Source organism: Ambystoma mexicanum, chromosome 3p (genome assembly GCF_040938575.1).
Source record: "Ambystoma mexicanum isolate Mex_15411 chromosome 3p, UKY_AmexF1_1, whole genome shotgun sequence".
NCBI lineage: Eukaryota > Metazoa > Chordata > Amphibia > Caudata > Ambystomatidae > Ambystoma > Ambystoma mexicanum.
Genome location: NC_090925.1, coordinates 932,094,910 through 932,117,295, shown reverse-complemented (window position 1 = coordinate 932,117,295; position 22,386 = coordinate 932,094,910). Strand labels below are relative to the sequence as shown.

General features: G+C 45.8%; 1 protein-coding gene across 1 annotated transcript in view; it reads left to right on the top strand.

The window, feature by feature from the left end:
- Positions 1 to 22,386, top strand: part of LOC138581134 (arf-GAP with SH3 domain, ANK repeat and PH domain-containing protein 1-like) — a 1,625,721-nt gene that overhangs the window by 1,054,132 nt on the left and 549,203 nt on the right. Inside the window, exon 19 of the mRNA XM_069652230.1 lies at positions 18,651 to 18,736. Within this exon, the coding sequence (XP_069508331.1) occupies positions 18,651 to 18,736 (86 nt within the window). The remainder of the gene's footprint in view (positions 1 to 18,650; positions 18,737 to 22,386) is intronic.

Genomic DNA, 22,386 nt, shown 5'->3' with positions numbered 1-22,386 from the left:
CAGAGGCATGGAAACTGCTCTTCTGAACACCCGTGAAGAACTGCTTGCATCTCTGAACTCTAATTCTCTAGCTGTCCTCATCCTAGTCAATCTCTCCTCTGCCTTCGATACTGTCAAACATTCTATCCTCATAAAAGGGCTCCATGATACCCTTGGTATCTCTGAACGGGGACGGGACTGGCTGACCACCTTCCTAACTGACCATTCATCCCAAGTTATTTTGGGCACCTTCTCCCTTCACCACCTGTGATGTCCCTCAGGGCTCAAACCTCTCACCGCGGCTCTTCAACACTTACATTGCCCAGCTGGCATGCCTCATTTTCTCCTTCTCCGACAACTTCCAGTACTATGCAGGTGACACATAACTCTTTTTCAAACTTCCTGCGGACCCTCTTGCATCTTCCATCATCCCTGACTGCCTACTTGCCATCCAGTCCTGGTGTACTTCCAACAGTCTCTGCCTCAATGCCAGTAAGACTGTGATCATTCCCATTGGGACCCTGCTCCCTCTTTTTTCCCCTCACTCTGGCCATCTTCTATGGGCTCTGCCCCTGATTCTTCATCTGAAGCCAGAAACCTTGGAGTCATCTTCGACTCCTCTCTCTCCTTCCTCCCTCACACTCAGGACATTGCCAAGAAGTCCCACTTTCAACTCTTCCTTCTGAAAGGAATTCTCCCTTTTCTCAATTTCCCTCAGAAGTTCAATGTTATCCGAGCCCAGCTTATCTCTAGGCTTGACTACTGCAATAGACTTCTCTTGAATCTATCTTCTTCCACTTCATGACCCCTCCAGCTAATCCAGAATAGGGCAGGGAGACTTATCCTTGGCCTTATGCTCGGGGACCGCATCTCTCCTGCCCTAAAAACTCTTCACTGGCTCCTGGCTGCGGCACAGATTAAATTCAAATCCCTCTGCATCATACACAAGGCTTTCTGGGGACTGGCACAACGCCATCTGCAACTTTCTCTTTCAAAATACTCTCCCTCTACACCTCTATGGTCCTCTGGCACAAACTCACTGTGTGTAAAGCGTTTCGCTAAAATAGAAGGCCGAAGGCCGATCACTTTCATCAGCTGGCTCCCTCCTATGGAACAGCCTCCCCCTTCCTCTACGTTTCGAGCAGCACTTCCTCAAATTCCAGAAGCTCTTCAAGACCTTCCTCTTCACCTCCTCCTTCGCTTCTTCCCTCCACTGCTAATCTCAGTCACTGTGATTGGTGACCAAGGCCCTTATGCATCCTTTTGAAGTCCTGGACTCCCACACCCAATTGCCCCAGCCTCCGCCTACCGTATAGCACTAGCCTCCGCAGCCACCGGCCTCCATACTGTAGGCTTACACCTTCTACCCAATGCGGCTCCAGGCCACATATCACTTAACACACTATGCACTTCATCTGCTGCTCACCCACGAGCACGGAGATTCCAGTACTTGCACGTTCTGAATACTCAAGGCATAGTAGGTTTATCTTCATCTTCCATGGTATGTATTGTTTTCAATCCCATGTTCCCTCCCTGTTGCCCTGTGGGTGCTATGAAACAGAATTGACTTACTGTATAAGCGCCTAACAAATGCACAATAAAATAAAGAAATTTCTGAGGCGTGTGGAATCTGCTTAGATCACATGCTGTGCATAGGCCGACATCTAGTGGAAGCTGCGGATTATTACAGTTTGTTTTTATAAACTCGAAAATGGGCGTCGACACAGGGCGTGCCAGTAATACTATCCCTAGTGTGACGTCCACTGTACCCATGATCCCTCACGCGTCTAGGACCCTCAGATTGTTTTTTTGCGCCATAATGGTCGGAAGCATTCCGCTGAGTTCCCTGGCCTTAGCCATAATTTTGCAAAATATTGTTATATTTCCCCATTTCTCCACCCCAACGTCGAGTCACCGAACTTCCACACTCGACGCCGGACCGGAGAAAGAATCAACCGTCGAGAGCTGCACGACGGATTTGGGCCTCGGAAGGCCTCTGGCCTCTGCACGGGCCTTGGAAGGCCTCTGGCCTCGGCCCTGCAAGTAGGGAGAGTGGGGGGTGGACATACTCTACACTCTTTGTTATATAGGTACATTCTTATATATTCCTACACTTATTAGCCCGCTGCCACAAGGTGCGTATGGAGGGTACCCCTTTCCAATTTTGCCCCAAGTGCAACCGCAAGTACCCTTGGGTTGACAGACACGCCACGTGCAATTTCTGCTTGCCGAGGGACCACCCCGAGGCGAACTGCAGAGCGTGTCGTAGGTTCAAACCGAAAACACTAAAGGACCGTTAGATCAAGCGTTGGGCCCACCCCGCCAGGTGTCAAGAGGCCATGGCAGCGGAGGGCACCTTCAGTGATGGCAGCAACGCCGTGCTTTCGGACGGCGAGGGCAACGTGGTGTCAATTGACAGCCAAGCGCAAGCCCCAGAGCTCGGAAGGTCGTCCGACAAGGCGGCTATGGGGAAAACCGCCGGCGACACAAGCGCTACCCACAGCACTTCCACAAAACACATGAAGTCCAACCGAGACTCGACACGCACGTCGAGTACTCGGAAAGAGGCATATAGAGAACGGTCCGAATCAGTGTCCTCTGGGCGTTCTCGATCTAGATCGCCGCATGACTCCAGGCAACCATCCACTGTTGCCAAGAGTGCCTCGCTCCCCAAGGTAACAGAGGTTCGATCGTCGGAAGACGAAGCTGACCTCTATCCCCAGACCGCACTCCAGGAGTTGGTGTCAGCAGGCCGCGTAACGGCTGTCCCCGAGACCCAATTTCCACCCTCGGCGTCAGGCGTCAAAAGGCTCCGAAGGGGCACAAAAACAGGGTAAACTCTCTTCCACCCACGGGGAAGGGGAAAAACAACAGACGAAGCAGTCCCAGCCTCGTTCCACACCTCAAAAACATTCTACTCCACATACACAGACGGACAAGTCTCAGTCTTCTGTTATCCCAAAGACCCCTGATCAAACCAGGAGGTCTAGTCAAGATAAACCAGGGAAAGCTCTCCAAGGAAAATTCATTCCCAGTTCAAGAGAATGGTCTAGTGATGACATAGACAGAGTCATGTCAAGGATGTCATCATTGGCAGATTTCTATGCCAAGAACCCTGAACACTTTCTCTCTTATACCCCTGACGGGTCAGCACCCTCAGGCTCTAAGGATCCTATACCCCCAAGTAAAAGGTCACGGGTTGAAGCACCAACACAGACTTCAGACCCCTTCTGTATACAGCCCTATTCTCAATACCAGTGAGATCCATCCTTTTGTGAGGATCCAGATTTGGACATGTTGGAAGAACAAACTGGGACGGGCTACTATGGGGATGATGAGGACCAAGAGGAGGAGGCGGAGGATGACCCAGAAACCTACAGGGTAGATTCCCCGGTAGATAAAGAACCCCCGGTTACCGACTCCCCTGTCGACAACCAGCCTCTCTTGAATGAAGTTCTGTCCAGAGCGGCAGAACACTTCCACATTGACACCCAAGGTGCTCAAGAAGAGAGGGACTTTGCCGAGGAGTTAGTGGGAGAAAGGAGACCTGTTGCCCAGGCCATCCCTATCCTTAAGTCAATCCAGAGAAGAATAGACACTTCCCTTGTTAATCCCAATCTCACTAGGGCAGTAAACCCCAGAATTGAGAAGCTTTTCAGGGCAGCCCAATCAGAACCACTGTACATAAGGGGGCATCTGAGACCGGACTCCCAGGTAGTTACAAACACCCGTAAGAGGGCAGGAACACCCTTGTCATCGTCCGAAGCTCCTCCCGACAAGGGGAGCAAGAAGATTTATGGCTTGGGCAGTAAGGTAGCCTCCACTTCCGCCTACCAGGCAAGGATTGCCAACTCCACCACCCTGCAGGCGAATTACAACTGCCATCAGTGCGAAGAAGTCGCAGCACTCATAAATTCTGCCCCAGAACCCTTAAAAAGCCAATTGGCACGAGTGTCGGCGGAGGGAAGAGCCGTGTCCGGTTGCATTTTAAAAGCAACCTTTGTTGCCGCGGATAACGCCGGCAGATTGATAGCAGAAAGTACTGTTATAAAAAGGCATGCTTGGTTGCGCCAATCTGGGTTCAAACCCGAAACCCAAGCATCATTAATAGATAAACCGGTGGAGCCGGATCTATTGTTTGGAAAGGTAGTCGAGGACGCGCTGAAAAATGCCAAGGACGAGTATGAGACACTCAAATCCCTAGGCCAACTAACCAATAAACCCCCAAACCAAAGAGCGAATGGCAAATTTCGTCACCCACGCGGACAAAATTCCCAGAGAGGATAAAACTATTCCCAGGGGCAGGGTACACCATGGAACAATAGCAACCAGCAGTCTACCCAGGGTTATGGCAGGGGTAAAAAGAGAGGACATGGTAAAGGTAGAGGCAGCCCCAGTAGAGGCGGCGGCACGCCTCCACCGAAACAGTGACGCTCCGTTCAGGGTCCCTTCTGACGTAACCCCCTGTAGGGGGACACATTTCCAACTTCATCCAAGCTTGGGAAGGGATCACATCAGACAGATGGGTGCTGTCCACAGTGTCCGCAGGATACTGCATCAAACTGTTAGAGCGTCCCCGAAACCACCCTCCACGACAGAAAATACATTCTTTGGACCACCAGAAGATCCTTCTCGAGGAGATCGTCAATCTTCTAGCAAAGGATGCGATAGAACTCGTCCCGGGATACCAGGTAAACAAGGGTATCTATTCAACTTACTTCCTTGTGCCAAAAAAAGATTTGACAATGCGCCCAGTTTTAGACTTACGCCCTGCAAACAAGTATGTCAAGCCCCAAAAATTTCGCATTACTACTCTCCAAGAGGTAATCCCCCTCCTAAAAAAGGGGGATTACATGGTAACATTGGACATGAAAGATGCCTTTTTTCATATTTCCATGTTCCCAGCGCACAAAAAGTGCTTGCGCTTCAAGGTGGACAGTCGGCACTACCAGTTCAAGGTACTGCCCTTCGGGATAGCTTCGGCTCCAAGGGTATTCACCAAGGTACTGGCGGTGGCGGCAGCACACCTACGCAGGGAGGCAATCCCGGTGTACCCTTACCTGGACGACTGGCTCATCACGAGGGAGACCCCAGTAATTTGCAGAACAAACATTTAAAGAACGATCGACTTCCTCTTCGAAATAGGTTTCTCAATAAACGAGAAAAAGTCAAGTCTGGTGCCAAGCACCTCAAAACAGTTCCTAGGAGCTATCCTAGACACGCAAGAGGGGTTGACCTTTCCATCACAGGAAAGAATTTGGAATATACTGCTGCAAATTCCGCAATATCAGACTGGTCGCCAGATAACGGTACGCAAAGCAATGCGTTTGCTGGGCATGATGGCGTCATGTATTTACCTGGTCCCCCACGCGCGCCTGCGCATGCGTCCCATGCAGGAATGGTCGGCGAAACAGTGGTCTCAGGCAAATGGTCAGTGGGACAATCTAGTGGTCGTTTCGCCAACACTTGTACAAAGCCTTCACTGGTGGACAAGAGAAAATCTGTCCAAGGGGAAACCCTTTTTACGATCCCGAGATACAGGCGCTAGTCACAACCGATGCATGCCTGACAGGGTGGGGAGCTCACCATCTCCACCACACAGCTCAGGGTCTCTGGTCTCACTCAGTGGCCAAGAATCATATCAACCTGCTCGAGCTTCTGGCAGTATTCAGAGCGCTTCAAGCATTGGAGCCCTACCTGTTGAATCTATCAGTGCAGATCCGAACTGACAGCACTACAGCCATGTTTTACCTGAACAAGCAAGGAGGGACTCGTTCGCCAAATCTGTCCAAGCTTTCCCAGAATATTCGGATATGGGCACTCAGACGGAACATCTTCCTGTCATATCAACATGTTTCAGGGGATCTCAATTCTCTGGCGGACACTTTGAGCAGAGATCCCCTCCCAGAGGAACACGAATGGTGTCTACACAGAGAAATCATAGAAGATATCTTCTCTCAGTGGGGTTTCCCCACTATAGACCTATTCGCCACAAGCGAAAACAGACAGTGCCCAGGATTTGCATCCAGGTTTCCCCAGCCAGACTCCCAGGGGATCGCCCTGTGGATGAACTGGTCAGGGATGTTTGCCTACACTTTTCCACCAACACCTCTCATCAGGAAGGTGGTCAACAAGATGAACAGAGAATCAATGACGCTCGTCCTAGTTGCTCCCATGTGGGCGAGACAACCGTGGTTCCCACACTTATGCAGTCTAGCGGTGTGCGAACCCATCAAACTCCCGGGCTGGTACAATCTACTGTCCCAGCACCAAGGTCAAACAGTGCATCCTCAACCCAACTCAGTGAACCTGGCAGCATGGCTCCTGAGGTCATAGAGGAGTTCGGACATCTCAAATTACCACAGAGATGTACGGACATACTAAAAGAATCTAGGAAGCCAAACACGAGGCACTGCTACTTTGACAAATGGAAAAGATTTGTTATCTGGTGCCAGAATAAGTAAATCAACCCGGTTGATTGCACTCCTTCCACAATTGTCACATACATGCTCCACCTGCCGGATGCGGGACTGGTATTTAACTCACTGAAGGTACACCTGGCAGCGCTGTCAGCATACACCACCTCCCATTACAAAGTGTTGTGGTGGAAAATACCAGTGGTTAAAGCTTTCATAGAAGGAGTAAAGAGACTTAACCCTCCTATTTCTAACCCACCACCAGGATGGGACCTGAACGTGGTGCTATCTAAACTCATGGGCCCCCCATTCGAGCCCATGCATAAAAGCAGTCTCAAACACCTGACTTATAAGACGGACTTCTTAGTAGCAATTACATCTATAAGAAGGGTCAGTGAAATTCAGGCTCTGTCAGTGCAGGATCCATTCTTTACAGTTCATAAAGATAAACTGGTTTTACGTACACACCCTAGGTTCTCACATAAGTTTATTTCTAAATTCCACGTGAACCAGTCCATCGAGCTTCCAGGTTTCTTCCAAGACCCACAAAGCTCGGCTGAGGTGAAACTACACACCCTAGACGTGCGTAGGGCGGTCCTCTACTATGTAAACAAGACCAGACCGCTAAGGAAAACAGACCAGCTGTTTGTCTCCGTAGCTACAGGCAGAGAGAGAGATTGCGTCTCTAAAGGTGCCATCTCTAAGTGGATTGTTAACTGTATCCAGCTGTGTTACTCCCTTTCTGAAAAAACTCTGCCTTTCACGCCAAGAGCCCACTCTACAAGAGGCATTGGGGCCACTCTGGCTTTCATTGCAAATGTACCCTTTGACACCATATGCAAAGCAGCTACTTGGAGCTCTATTCACACTTTTACTCAGCACCTACTGCATTGACACCCATTCTAAGACAGATACTCAAGTGGGACAAGCGGTTCTAAGACATTTATTTGCTCATGACCATTCTCACATCCCACCTCCTTATTCTAACACTGCTCGCTAATCTAGGCACAGCATGTGATCTAAGCAGATTCCACAAGCCTCAGAAGGGATACATTACTCACCGTAATCGTATTTCTGATGCTTCTATCTGCTTAGATTCACATGCGACCCACCCTTCCTCCCCTCTGAGAGAAGGCACATGGATGCTTGTAGTCTTATCTATCTATCTATCTATCTGCTTGGATTATCTGTACTCCCGCTACTCTTCATGCTACTTCATGTCAGAAAAAATACAATCTGCGGGTCCAAGACGCGTGAGGGATCATGGGTACAGTGGACGCCACACTAGGGATAGTATTACTGGCACGCCCTGTGTCGACACCCATTTTCGAGTTTCGAAAAACAAACTGTAATACTCCGCAGCTTCCACTAGATGACGGCCTATGCACAGCATGTGAATCTAAGCAGATACAAGCATCAGAAATACGATTACAGTGAGTAATGTATCCCGTACCCTGACGCTGCAGCTGCATGCTCATGCTACACCATTAGGCTGCCATTGCATATACATCCATACACAGCAAATACACCTACACAATACACATGCACCATTGCCCTGTGCATAGATACATACACACATTGTTCATGCTGCATGCTCCTTTACACTGCACATGCGCCTTCAGACTGCACATAAATACCCACAATGCACATACGTACACTTCACATACACCCATAAGGTACATGCGCACACTCACACTGCACATACACCCACACACTGCATACATCCACACACTGCATACACCCGCCTGCACCGTGAGCGTGTATATACGCAATCATGCATTTGCAGTGCCTATACAAAAGCCACAAATGCTGGTTTTGCTAATGCCTACATATTCAGTAATTTCCTTCTCATGTCTCTGTATTCCTCTGTTCTGTTTCTTTAACCCCTGAATTAGTTTCCCTTGTCCCAGGCGCAGGCTCCTAGTTCTAGTCCAGCTTTTCCTTGGAGCCCTTTCATAGATTGTGTCAGCCATTCCATGAGGTATGTGCAATCAATTCTCTCTAGTGATGTGCTGCTGTTTCAGGACACTGCCCATCTTTTGCAGACCCTTCATCGTGCCTTCACCACAGATACTCTGCTATTTCTCTGCCCTCGGAGAGATGCTGGGACACACTGTGAGAGCAAACAGCCGAACGTGATTGTGTGATCTCTCTGCAGTTGTCCAGGTTTAGTTACTCTCACTTAGCAAACAAACCATTTGTCTTGTGTGCTCTTAATTAATTAGTCCTCCATTCACATGTTCTCCTGGCATCTGCCAATCCTCGCATCTCCTTCTTCTTTGTATGTTGGCTTTATTCATCAATTTAGCCTTTACGAAATGGTCCCATTCCTATTGAGAATGATATCATTATTTCTGTATGTTCAACCAATTACTACAGTCCAGTTCTTATGTCAGTTTCGCCCACAGGTATTGTCCACTTAACTGTCAAGAAACAAATAAACTTTGATAAGTTGACATTACAAACCATACAAATAATTTTAAAAACATGAAACACATTTTTTTTAATCACATTTTGTAATATCCCTGTTTTTAACATCTCAAAACATAAACTGTATACAAATTGTCTATTTTTGTAGACACCTATCATTCTAGAATGAACAGCTTATTGAGAAAAGTAGGTATCATTCGAATCACTGCCGAACAACTCCCATTCCCGCCTCAGATATGGGAGAAATCAAAGCTGAAGATTAAAATGTAACGATATAGATCTGACCTTGTCTGATCTTGTTTAACTGCCCTACCCACTGCCTTATCGCTCTGCTAGTCTATGTGGTAAAAACGAATTTGTATAAATATGAGTGTCAGTTTCTATAATGTGCACACACAAAGTTTCAATATGTTTTAACGCATTTTCAGTTACAATTCTAAAGCAAAGTTTGTAAAAATCATGAAATAACTGAAAATATTGAATGTCAGATATTTGTCATAAATCTCCCCCCGTCTCACCTGTGATCGGGATCTCCCTTGTTCGGCCGCAGGACTCTTCCTGTGGGTGGTTCGGGTCTTGAATAGGCTCGCCCGAGCCTCGTCAGGTTGCAGAGCGCGTTCAGAGTTCCGGGAAGTTCGTGGTTCCAGGGTGTCCAGGATTAGTGATAAACAAGCAATGTAGGGGGGAAGTCCAGGAAAAAGGCAAGGAAGGAAGTAAGAGCATCAAGGAAGCAAATGTAGAGAGCAAACACACGTCGGGTCACTATCGAAGATAGCGTTGAGACGCGCGGACCCGCAGGGGCGTGACCAATTTATAGTACGTGCTACGACGTGAAAGCTAGTGCGTAGCACGGAGCTTGGTACGGCCATGTTGGGAGGAACAAGGAGTACAAGCCCTTCGTGACAATGACCATGAGGTCCAGAAGGGGCAATTTCGCCGGGTCATGACAATATTCCTGTCTCCAAGTGTCAAGACAATAGTGTCTACAATAATGAGGACAGTAAATTAAGTGTGGCCAGTTTCTCGATTAACAATTCTCTACCCCCTTACTCCAAAAGAATCTGCCAGACGTCCAGCAAACAGTTCCAGTAATTCAAATCAAGTGAGGGTTGCAAAACAACGTGCTCCAAAGTCCCTTTAAGTCTCAGCAAACAGGAAAAGTCCAATCAAATATCCGATCAAATGGGTTCTGTTATCACTAAGGATGGGGTTGCTCCTCCCAGGGTCAGACACAAGGGGGCTGTCCCGTCCTTGGAGCATTAGTTCAGAATGAAAGCTTTCTGCAGCCCTGACCCATGGCTCTTTGGCAGCCAGGTGCTTACAGGGTTCTCCGGCTCTCTGTATCTGGTTGTTCCCTCAGTGCACTCTGTAGCTTGGCAACCCCATCTGGTTAGGTTACGCTCTGGGGTGGCTCTAATATGAGGGTTTAGAGTGCGCTGTAGGGTAAGGTGGAGAAGTATGTAGCTCCTATTCCCTGGTTCCCCCTGCTCCTCTTGGGTATACCTTTTGTCCTGGCCCTGCCCAGTCTAATCCTGTGGACTCCTTCCAGTCACCCAGCATTATCATGTCATCTTGTTCCCCTGCCTGCCGTTTCTCCATCTTCTCTGGTGTCCGCTTAGGCCCCTCTCTGGACTATCACTGTCATATCTCAGATTAAAACGTGTTATCCACCTCGCTATGCTTTCACACTTCTTGTCTCTATTGTTGTTACTTACCACAAGTGTATCCCTGACTCTGGTGTCTTCACTGGTTTATAGGTTTCTTCCCTCTCATATCTTCCTCTGTTCTATTTTCTACAAGATCTTTCTCCAAACTGTTGTCTACTGCAGTCTTCCCTATAACACATTGTATGTTTCTTTTGCCATGCTCTCTTCTACCCTTCTTTTATCAACCTTGCTTGTCTCCAGCACTGAGCCATTGTCTTCCTGTATTTTTGTCTCCTCAGAGGATATCCGTCATCTCCCTCTCATAGGTGGCATCTCTTTCAAAATGCTTTCTCGCTCTGTTTGAGGCTCGCTCCCCCTTTAGATAAAACCTAGGATGTTTCCTCCTGGTCAAGCCGGTTCAGTTCTGCTTAAAAACTTCCCTCACATCAAACTTCTGTAAATGTTCTTCGATGACTTCTGGTTCTGGGTTTTCCTAAACAAATGTCTCCCTAGACCTTCCTCTCTTGGTCTTTTCAAAAGCTTTTCTTTTCAACTTGCCTTCTGACCCCAGTTCAAGCTTTTCCTTTGGACTTAAACCTGTCCATTCTGAGTGCAGTTTACTTCAGAGTGTAAAGCATATCAAGCGATAAGCAACTCTGAACAGCAATCTATAGGATCATTGATTTTCAACAATTGATAAGTGTTGTTGTGTCTGTCTATAGAATTCGTGCTGAGTACAGGTACTTTTTGCTAGTAAGTTTATATTCTCTTATCCTTAAGACACTTCTCAGTCATTGCCACTCACCAGGACCTGGTTCTATGGCTCTCTTGCTGGCCCCTTCATTGACAAAGCCATCCTGCTTGGTAGTCTCCGTTGCTGGCAAGTCTCCCACAGAGTAGCAAATGGAATCTCTGCTAACTTGTTTTTAAAGGGTACTGTCCAACCCCCTGTTGGAGGTGTTCGGGTGAGATTATACGCATCTTTGCTGCACCCTTTCTTCCTTCTGATTCAGCCATGCACCCAGGGACATGTGATTTTTGGGGGCCCGGCCCAAATAGAGCCGGACCCATGACTCCCAGCACCCTGTGCGAGATTTTTGGGTGTGCCTGTCCCCAGCGTTATGGTCCACACGCATGTAGTTGGCCCAGAGTAAAATGCCATGCCACAATTTATAAAAAAGCAACATTGGGTTCATTAAGTCATCCCACAGTAATAAAGGGCGAGTCTGACGGTTCCAAAGTGTCAGTCTAGCCTATTAATAACATATGCCATGCTTGCTCTATCATCGATGCCCAGAATTAAGTATTGCCATAGTAAGCCACATCCAGACACAACATTCACTCCCTCATTTACTCAAGCCATTCACTCACATACCTATACACCATACTACACTCGCTATGTTTATACCTTCCTCTAAATCATATGTCTTTTTCCTATTCCTGCTGCAACATGTGCTCTAAAAAGTGTTGTTTTGACTGGGGATGAGCACGGCTCTCTCTCGCTTCACTTTGTGTGGGTACTTTTGTCCCCATGGGGAAAATCAGAAGCTGGCATCCATGAATATACGCACAGTAAGTGAACATAACTTAAAGTGAAATATACAAATGTAGTTCAATCGACCTTCCCCTCAGACAGAAGTGTGCAAGACAAAAGGGCATTGGACTTTAAAAAAGGTTATGAACACCAGAAAAATAACCTGAAAGAGGAAATGTTCCACTAAAAATGCTGGAAAAGTATAAAAGGTGCTCATATTTTAAGACCAGCAATCTGTAGTGAAATATTCCCTGGAAAACAAAATCCCAATACAAGTGCTTGTTTTCTTGTGGGTAAGCATCTGCACTGGGACATGGCAACCTGGGTAAAATCCTGGTAGCCAAATACTTGAGCAAGCTTGCCAATCTAAAAAAAAACAAATGGTTACGTCCACCCTAGAGTTACGCTGTCCACCAACATGTATCCCTTAAATGAGCACTTATTTATAAATCGCTCCTAATTTAAAAACTCATCTTGAAAGAAAGTGCTAAGCAGCAATTAAGGGGCCTGCAGCTTCTGATGGGCTGCAGGGTGCGTGTGCTCTAGAGAGCCACATGAGGTTGGAAGGTGAAAGTGACACTGTGGTCTTACGCAGGTATCGTACATGGAAGCCTCACACAGCTTTTCCTTTAAAAGCCGACAGGCAGCTGAAACTTTTCAGCTCTCCTCCAGACAGATACACATACACATACACATACACAGAGGGTCTCTGACCACACACAGAGACACTGAAAAATCCATGTTAAACTATTTTTTGTAATTACAAATATTCGTGAGTGGTCAAGGGCTATTTTGAGGAATTTTAGCCAATTTTAACACACGAATCTGCAACCATAAAAATGGCTGCAATTTGTCTACAATTCCTCAAAATAGCTCTGACCACATATGAATAATTTTTTTTTTACAAAGAAAACAATGTAACATTGAATGTTGAGTGTTTTAGAATATGGTCAGGGGACAGGAAGGGAAGAAATGGGAGAAAGAAAGCAAGCATACATGGGGGAGTAGGGTCCTTTACCTATTGTCTGCCAAACCCCCTCTCCAGCCACCCCTTCAACTCCAAACTTCATCCCATCCCTGCTCATACTAAGGCACCACTCAGAAAGGGGAAACTGTGTTTTTCAGTTAAAACCTAGGAGGCACATTTTCTTCCGGGGGTGTTTTTCGGGTCTTTATCGGATTTCACTGGGAACAGGAAAGCCTAATCATACACATGCAACATAAATTCACATGTACACGAACACACAAAAACCTGGTTTCCTGTCACAAGCAACAAGGCCGATCAGGAAGTAATGTTCTAGTTGCAGCACGGTACTCTGGAGTGTCACACTGCAACTAGAATGTTACTTTGAAGTCGGGTGCACCCTGACTTCGGAAAGATTGACAGGGCCAGTTTAAGGGGTGATGTGGATCGCGGTGTGCCCTTTATTTTGTGTACCCCTGTGCGGGTGCACTACTTGGCCGTACATTAAGCCTGCCCTGGGCCTAAAGGCATAAGAGGGCTAGCAATCATTTTAAAAACATCTTTGACTGTCGTGAATTACACACTCTCAGCAAGCCTAGAATCACCATACCGGCCTCATACCCGCCTACGGCAATGACGCATGTCATCTTATGCAATAAGCACAATGGAGTGTGCAACAAAACATATGGCACACAGCAGACTGTGGGACTACAAATCCCATGTTGCCGGGAGCTAGGGTACCTAACGTTGCTATGCTCATGCATCCCAACGCTACCCGGAAGCCCTCTGTACTCTGCAAATATTCACATTTAAACTGCCAGAAAGAGCCGTGCAGCGCTCCCTAACTGTATGATTGCATTCATTGAGCATTGTTTCTATATCTGTTCTTGTTGGTACTGTTTTGGCTTTTTGACCCATTCTGTTTCCTGGATTGCTAGGTGTTAGGAAAGATTTCTTAATTGTGGGTAATTTTCCTTCCATGTGGCAACCCCTAAACTTTTTGCTGTTGTTTTCACCATGATCTAGACTTTGCCAGAGAAGTGCAGCCTTCTGCCGCACTCCTCTGGGCTTTCGCTCCATTCTTACGGGGAAATTGACATGCCCTTAAAACAGTCAGTACCGGGAAACGCTGTTTTCCGTAGTTCTTTTATCATGTTGCAGCTTTCGCGCAACATGACACAAGAGGGCACTTTAAGCTATGTTACTGCTCTCTTGGGTCTCTAGTCTTCTACAGGCCCTAGACACTCTCTTTGGATTGTTAACGAACGGTGCAAGTGAATCACGGATGGGACTGGTGGCAGCAATCGTTTCTTTGTGTTTTTGAGCTCCTTTTGGCGTTTTAGCCCAAAATGGTGGCCTGACTCCCAAAATGGCCAGATCACGAGGCTCTTTGTCCTGCCCGCTGACCGTCTTGCCCCCTTCACCTTCCCCAGGTCGAGCCGACCCGGGGCCTTCCTTATTTGGGCATGTACTTTCCCGCAAAACACAGATGCTTTCGCGGGCTTCTACAGGCCTTGTGTGTGCCTCCAGGATGTGGGCTTGGATGTCTGGTCCCAATACACATCCTGGGTGCCAGAGAGTCTAGTGTGTCGTGAATGCCTGGGACCACCGTGGTCCGTGATAGGTCCACGTATGGTGTGAGTGTTGATGAGCGGATCTCCCATTGGGTCCCGTCCGTTTTGGCGCGAAGGGAACCGTGGATAAGAGGAGGCTGGAAACACCACTACCATGTCGATCTCCTGAGTTCTCACGAACGAAGGAATACAGGAGCCAAGTATCCTGCAACTACGAGGCAGAACCGAAGAATCGCTGGTGACCCACTGAAGGACTGCTCCTCTGCACTGCTGTCGCTTTGTGAAACCCTTTCTACCTCTGATCGAACGAGAAGGCCTGTATTTGTACTTCGACCCCTTGGAATAGTGGGAACAACTATTCTCGGCATCTTCACCATCTCCTGCACGTAAGCGTTCGGAAGTGTCTCTGGGCCATCCAGCAGACTGACCAGCCTACCCAGGAGTCTTGCTCTGTAACCGCCGTCAGGTTGTGTTGTATTACGAGTCCTTGCCACTCTCACACCACTCTCACACGATTCATACACTTGGCATTCCCAGGTCTGACGTGAGAAGTGTACATTAGGCTGAAATACACACGGCCGCTCCATCGCCCTGCTGTGGTGACAATCTGTGCGGATTCACTGCGTTTGGGACATCCTCAACTCTAACTTCTGCTGCTGCGGAATCTACACGACGCCGAGACGTCCCCCTGCTCGTATCTGAACCTGCCAGCACTGAAACTGACGCGGAGAAGCCTGGGTCTGCCTGCATCGGGGACCGGTGAGGAGCATCGCTAGGAACTGGTCGCCCTCCTGCAGTAGCCCATAGCTTTTCCCCGCTGTGTTTAACAGCATGCCTTTCCGTACTCGCGCTCTGCTTCTGCCCACAGTGGAGGATGCGCTTGAGTCGCAGAGCTCTGTTCATCTTCATTTGTTCATCGAACTGAACTGCCTGATTCCCTCGAAGAGACTCACCTTTGCCCGTTGGCACCAGCGTGTGCAGGTACTTTTGAGCACAAGGCTCCACTCTTCGTAGGGCTCGGACTTCCTGCTAGTTAGGTGCCTCTGAAGGCGGACTGGGTCTAACTATTATTCGCACTGCCTGTTTTCCTCCCCATCTAGGTGGTCTGCACATTTCGTGCATCTAACTCATTAGACTCGTTGGTAATTGTATATATATTGTATTTGATTGTGATGTGTTGGTTTACTTGAGTTTTTTTGTGATTTCTCGCTACGGTCAATGTTACAAAGGCCTTGTAATAAATGTGTCTATATTTTTAATATAACACCTGCTTGGAGTAATTTGTAAGTGTCCTTGCTTTGTGTGCTCATTACGGGCTTTCAGTCACCCTCACCCCTCTTGAGACCTAGTCTTGACCGCCGCAATCGCTACATTGTTTGGTCTGGCTTGTCCAGAGGTTACCCTGTTCCAAGAAACTAGGCTGGCCTTCTGAACTACTGCCCCTCCAGGACAGAGTTCAGAAATCCATCTTAACGCTAGGCCTTACCTCTTATCTGCTGTGATGCTTGGTCTGGCTGCTTGATGGAATTAATGGCATTTTGACCTGTTCCTGTGTATCCTTAATTGAGTGGCTGTATTCTTAACTGCTGTGACACCTGGAATTTCGTTGTCTTTTGGATTCCTTTGTTCTGCCCATCTTGGGAGTATAGCTCAGGAGCAACGCGGTCGGATTGGAAGCAAGACGAGCAGAGCAACACAGGTTCGATCCCCGAGTCCGCGCTTAGGAACCTCTGGGTATTAAACACGTAAATAACCAATTATATAATTATAATGAATCCCTGCTGTGACGTTTTGGAGAGTTTCTGTTTTTTTTTTTTCTTTCTATTCAGTCTCTATTCTTGGAACGTGTGTGCATTGGGTTCCCTGTTTAAATCATTGACTTGTGGCCTCTAAGGATCTTTTGGTATTTTTTCATTTATTGTGGTTTCTTCACCTGATATTGGATTAATATTGGATCGTTCTGGTTTGGACTTACAGAACTTGGACATTGCCTTCTCCATCAAAAACTGGATATATATTATCCCAACGTGTGTATCCCCTTAGATTGCGCCCTCGTGCAGCACGGGTCAGGTCTATCCTTCAAGAAAATTGTCATCCTGTCTATACTACCCTTTGACGTAGTTGCCTGAAGCGCTACAACCTCATTGGTAGGAGTATTTAGTACCTTGTTAGGTTTACCCGCAGTCTACATCGGAAACTAGGTAGGAGTTGGGTACAAGGGAGAAATATTATGGTGCTAGCACTGCTGGTTGCTCCTGCCTTTTCACCTGATATCCTAGCCTGTCAAGTTATTATAAGTTCTGCAGGCTGCACTCTTGGGGGTGGGGGCGGGGGAATGGCACCCTGTGAAAGGAGACCCCCTTCATTGTAATTTGGTGACTGGGGTTATCTGAATCCAGACATACCCTTGGCATTGGCTTCTGTAGTGGTAGGGGCTGATTCTGTCTGTCTGCCTGTGCTGTGTGTTTCCTGTTGCATAACTAGAAAGTGCCTTACATGGGCTTTGAGTTGGATTGTGTGCTTTTAAAACTTTTCTATGGTCTCCCACAGACTTTTACTGTGAGTTCACTGACTTTTCCCATGTGTGTGGGGGCCCAAAAAAGATATTGAATCCAAATGTCAGACCAGCGGATCCCGCAAAGGCATGCTAGCTGGTGTCACAGGCATCCAGTGTCTTCGGATCTCCATGGGAGGGTGGGGGCGGGAGTGTGCTGAGAGGCAAAAGGACGCATACCCAGGGCATTTGGACTGAGAACTCTCCACACCTTCTTTATGGTTACCTGTCACTCTTATTCCTGTCTTGCTGGCTAGGTTTTGGCATGCAACCTTATAATCAAGATGTTTGAGATTCCAGAATCTCGGTTTGAGAACATTGTGGCCCGGATTTCATTTTATTTCCATCAATATTTTAAACAAAGTTTAATTGCTGCACCATCTTCTCATGACAAATCCTTTGAATTGAAACTTAGCTACACGTGCATGACATATGGCTTCCAGGCCCAGCTCTTCAAAGGACTTTGGGAGACCGTAACATGGCAAATGGCAGGCATTCACATATCTCATAGCCTGGGGAATGAAACATGTGCACAGGTGCAGCGAATTGCGAATGATGTCTGAAGGAATCTTCTTGCATGCAGCACTTTCCAGTCAAACAATCGCCCTTACCAAGTTGAAGCCTAACTGGCAACATATTCTGTTACACAATACCCCTGGATGGAGGTTCTGGAATGTTTTTAAAAAATTCTAAACCAATTTTTCAGTATTTCTAAATGTGCAAAATCAGAAAAAGTAGAGCTGCCTTTCAAATGTAGTGAACTCCAGTAGCCCAAGACAATACTACTGTGAAAGATCCATGAGGAGCAGGGGGGATCCTTGTACTTCTGGAGTCCAGCTTGATATGAGCTGTGTTCACAATGAATGAAGGCTGCACGTCAATAGGCCAGCCACCCTTAAAGGTCTGGCATCATGTATAGACCACATGGAAATTATCCCCCAAATGAACCATAGATCTAGACAAATTCTCCTGAAGAAATCTTTGCACCGTTTTAAAGCATGCACCATTTCAGCACAACATACGTATGCCTATGAAAAATGATGTGACATGTAAAAGAAATGTGTTCTAAAAGGGACCCCACTAAACGTACATTACGACATACCAGTTTATTGCTATGAACCCCTTCACCACTATTGACTAAAGTTCGCTATATGAAGGTTTGTTGAGTTCATTTTTAGAAGCAATGTTCACATGTCACGATGGGAAATGGACTTGATTCCCAGGGAAAGAGCAGTGCAACCTTTTTCTATAGTAATGTAAGTGCCATGTAAACATTTCGCCTCAGATAATTCCGCTGAAACGGGTGCCACAACACATTAGCAATACATCTATAGTTGTGTGTATGCCTGATGCATTTGCACAGTTGGTGGTTGTGATTGAGGATAGTGTGGTGGTACGCTGCAGAATACTTTAATGAACTGCAGGATGTCGTTTGTACATGCAGCGGTGCTTCATTGGTTGTGAAAGAGCAGCACGATGTCCAATGGCACATTGTTTCACGTATGCTAATTACAGCTGCCAGTGACCACAGCCTCCCCCTTTCTGGTCCGCAGGAGCCCGGGGAAACCCTTCTCCATCTCGCAGTGTTGCTGTCGGATCGAACCTCTTTGCACATTGTGGACTTCCTCGTGCACAACAGGTAAGGTTGCTGGAAAGAGGAGCCGTTGCTGCTGTTTGCCTAATTCAGTGGTTTTCAAACTGTGTGGCTGCCCCCACCTCCCTAAGGGTACCTAAGGGATATCAGGAGAGGCGTAGACGGGGTGGGCTTGAGCCTCTTCCCAAAGGGAGTTCAGTGACTGCTTTTAATAGAAAATCTAAGACAATATGGCACCTGGGCAGCCCAGCAACAATATTTTCACTCAAGGGGGGAGCAGCACAAAAATGTTTGACTACCACTGGCCTAATTGATGTACACATGCCTATAATTTGCATTGTGATGTTGGTTACCTTTGCAACGCATGTTCCATTGAAGACGTGTGGTAGAGGGCACAGTTTAAAAGAGCCCAAATCTTTGAATGAATACAGTTATTTATCAACTCATTTAGAATGTACATTTCAATCGAAAGTTTTGTTTTAAAAGGTTACAAATCATACAAATTTGCTAAACGGAATAAAGGGGATAGTGCAAAAGTCATATTGCAAATTGCGAAGATTGCATTACTCAGATCCTATATTACATGGCCTGCGGTAGTGGCCATGTAGTTATGGTTACATTTCTTTTTGGGTGGCTTATAACTTCTCTCTCCCTAGACAAATCCTCACCAAACCTTGCAAAAAAGTATATGGCCCACTCTGATTTTTTTAGCAAAGTTTACTGAGGTTTGGCCCGGGGGGCGGGCAAAGTTATAGGGGGGTCCCAAAATTTCTTTTTTTTCCATAGTGTGAATGGGTAAAAAACTTTGCTCACACCTACAGCTCAAACCGCTGGACGGATTTGCACCAAATTTGCGGCAGGAGCAGCGGCTTGGTCCGAAGCATGCTTTTGTAAATTTGGTAGAAATCTGTCCTGTAGTTTTTTTTTTAAATGAGCAAAAAGTATGTCTAAAAAAATTAGTGATATCTATGTCCGCTCTGCAGACACATTTCCCTGTTCGCTCCGCAACGTGTTCACCGATTGGCTGGGGTGAAGTGTGAGGTGCATCAAATTGTTTTCATGCGCCCGCCATCTTGGATCCGTGGACAAGCGCGGTGGCGAACAGAGGCAAAATGCAATTTTGGGGAGTGTGTTGGTGTGCAGGAGTGCTTGGGGAGGGTTGGGGAGTAAGAGATGGGTGAAATACTGTATTTGTTTAAGTGGCAGGTGCCCCTGATGTGTTCGCCATGTCTGCGGCCACCGCGGCTGTCCGCGGACATAATAAATGCACTACTAGCTATTTTACTTTAGTATGATGTTGGTTTTGGGTTGTTAGTAGAGCATTGATTGTAATTAATATCCCCTATAAGTAGCCCATATACCACAGTTAAAATATGTGATTCTATGGGTGTGTTAGCACACCCATAGAATCAAACATCCATCAAATATCCACAAATCAAAAGTTTGTGTACTGTTTGATTTGTAGAGTTTGTATGTGAAGTTTTGGCTAAGTCATGCAATTAAGATTGTAGAGTTTGGTAACAAGCACTGCAGTATAACATATCCATGGAAGTAACTATTTTGGATTGTGGTGTATGGTTAGATGTTTGCTTGAATGGTTGTGTTATGCAGCATTATTTGTGAGTTGAATTATTATATACTTACTGTTTGACTTTTTGTGATTGGATGTTTTTTTTCATGACTTGGGTAACTGGAGCAGACATTCTTTTTCAATCTCTGTGATAAAAGAAAAGATCATATGTTAGTGTAGGTAGTTCATAATGAGTTATTGCATTGCATAATAGACATTTCTGCATTATTTTGACCCTCATATTTAGTACTTTAGAAGTACTATATTTCAAACCAGTGTATTGTGCAATTTGCTCAGTTTTTGTGTTTGTTTATTAAATCATGGCTCTGTGGGGAAAGGAATCCATGCTGGATTTAAAAAAATAAACTTTTTTGTTATGGTACAATATATTTATTTCGTTGTCTACAGTGTTTATTTGTTGTTTCTTGCTAATCTTCTACCTGTTGGGTTGTTGCAGATTTTTGGGGCAGTTAGATACCTGTTGACGTATTCTAACGGTTTATAATTTTCTAATTGAAGTTTTGTTAATGTTTTTGCACAGATTAGTTATTACATTTTGGTTTTAAACATTTTAAATAAGCCTTTATAAGATTTGCTGGTAATCTCTGCTTTAGAGTAATGGTACTATCATTACATTCAAACCATCCACAATTCTTTTTTATATATGCAGTGTAGTGACATGCATTGGTGGTGGCTCCTGCGTGGTAGATTATACCTATTGTTGTGAAGGTTTTCTTACCAAGTGATGCATGACCATGTGTGAATCCAGTCAGCTTGCAGTTGTTATTGGTACCATCTGCATTGTAACGTAAAAGCATTACTATTACTTATTTACTATATGTCTGTATTTGTAAGGTTGAGTGATTATCTGAATTGCAGGTAGTACATAATATGCCATGGTTTGCTTTTTGTACAAGTTGCTGAAATTGAATGGATTCACAGTTAGGTATGGATAAATACACAAAGCGTTCATTAGGGATTTGTTCCTGTGCCACATGGCTGCAGAGAGTGCATGTATGTTTCCACATGTATGAAATCTGAACGATTTCATTTATAGGTATGTTTTTGTTTTCCAGTACTTGTAGTAAGAACATTAGAAATGTGTGTGGATCTTCTTGTGAGTTTATAGTGAATTTGACCATTCCAGCACAGTAGTCCAATTCTTGACTTATTCCATGAACACTGTAGGTGTTGTCAGGATTGCTGGTTGCCTTTCTATGAAGGACTAACATTTGCAAACACAATTGGTCTGTATTGTGTAAGTAAATGTTGTCAATAATTGGTGGCAATTGGAAGAGAATATTTAATGCTACATTTGCATAGCAATCTACACCAGTTATATTTGAAAATTTGAATGGACCTGACTGACAGTTCTGTGCCCAAGTCATTTGTTCGGAGTGTGTGTTGCTTCTTTGAAGAAGTACTTGAGTTACTTTCAGCAGTAGATTCTTCTTTGCTTGTGGTACTTGTTGAAGTATTAGTTTCTTTTACTGTATCGTTTCTGTTTGAAGTAGTTTTTCTTTTACAACGTTTTGCTTTTTGTGGAACAGGATAGGTTTTTAGATGGGGGTGTACAGTGAACGTAGTCTATTGTATTCTAGAATGCAAGGAATATCAGCATTTACTTTAATTGCATCAAAGTTGATAAGAAATAGTCTGTTAAGTGTACGTATGTATGATAGTGCTACATAGCTCATGCCTTCTTTAAAGACTGTGCTCCCAATATCTATCAATTCTTTATCTAGGGTAAGACCTTGTGATTTGTGAATGGTGACTGCGTATGCTAGAGTTAGAGAAAATTGTGCGTACATACATGTCTTTGAAAAGAAGGAAGCAGGCTGTTGAGCGGCCTATCCTTTTAACTTCTGATAGTTTGTCAAAGAGAATATTGACAAACTGAATGTTGTTGTCACGTGGGTATGTTTGAAAGCCAACAACTGCACCAAGTGCTCCATTAACTAGTCCTTGCTCCACGTCAAGGTTATGTTTAAGCATTACCCTACAGTTTAAAGATAATTTTAATATTTTCTCCAAACCAGCCGTGACTAAGGTATTTAGTCTTGTTGTGGCTTGCTGACACATAGGTAGTGTCATACCATGTACATCCAGTTTGTCTGTGGAGCAA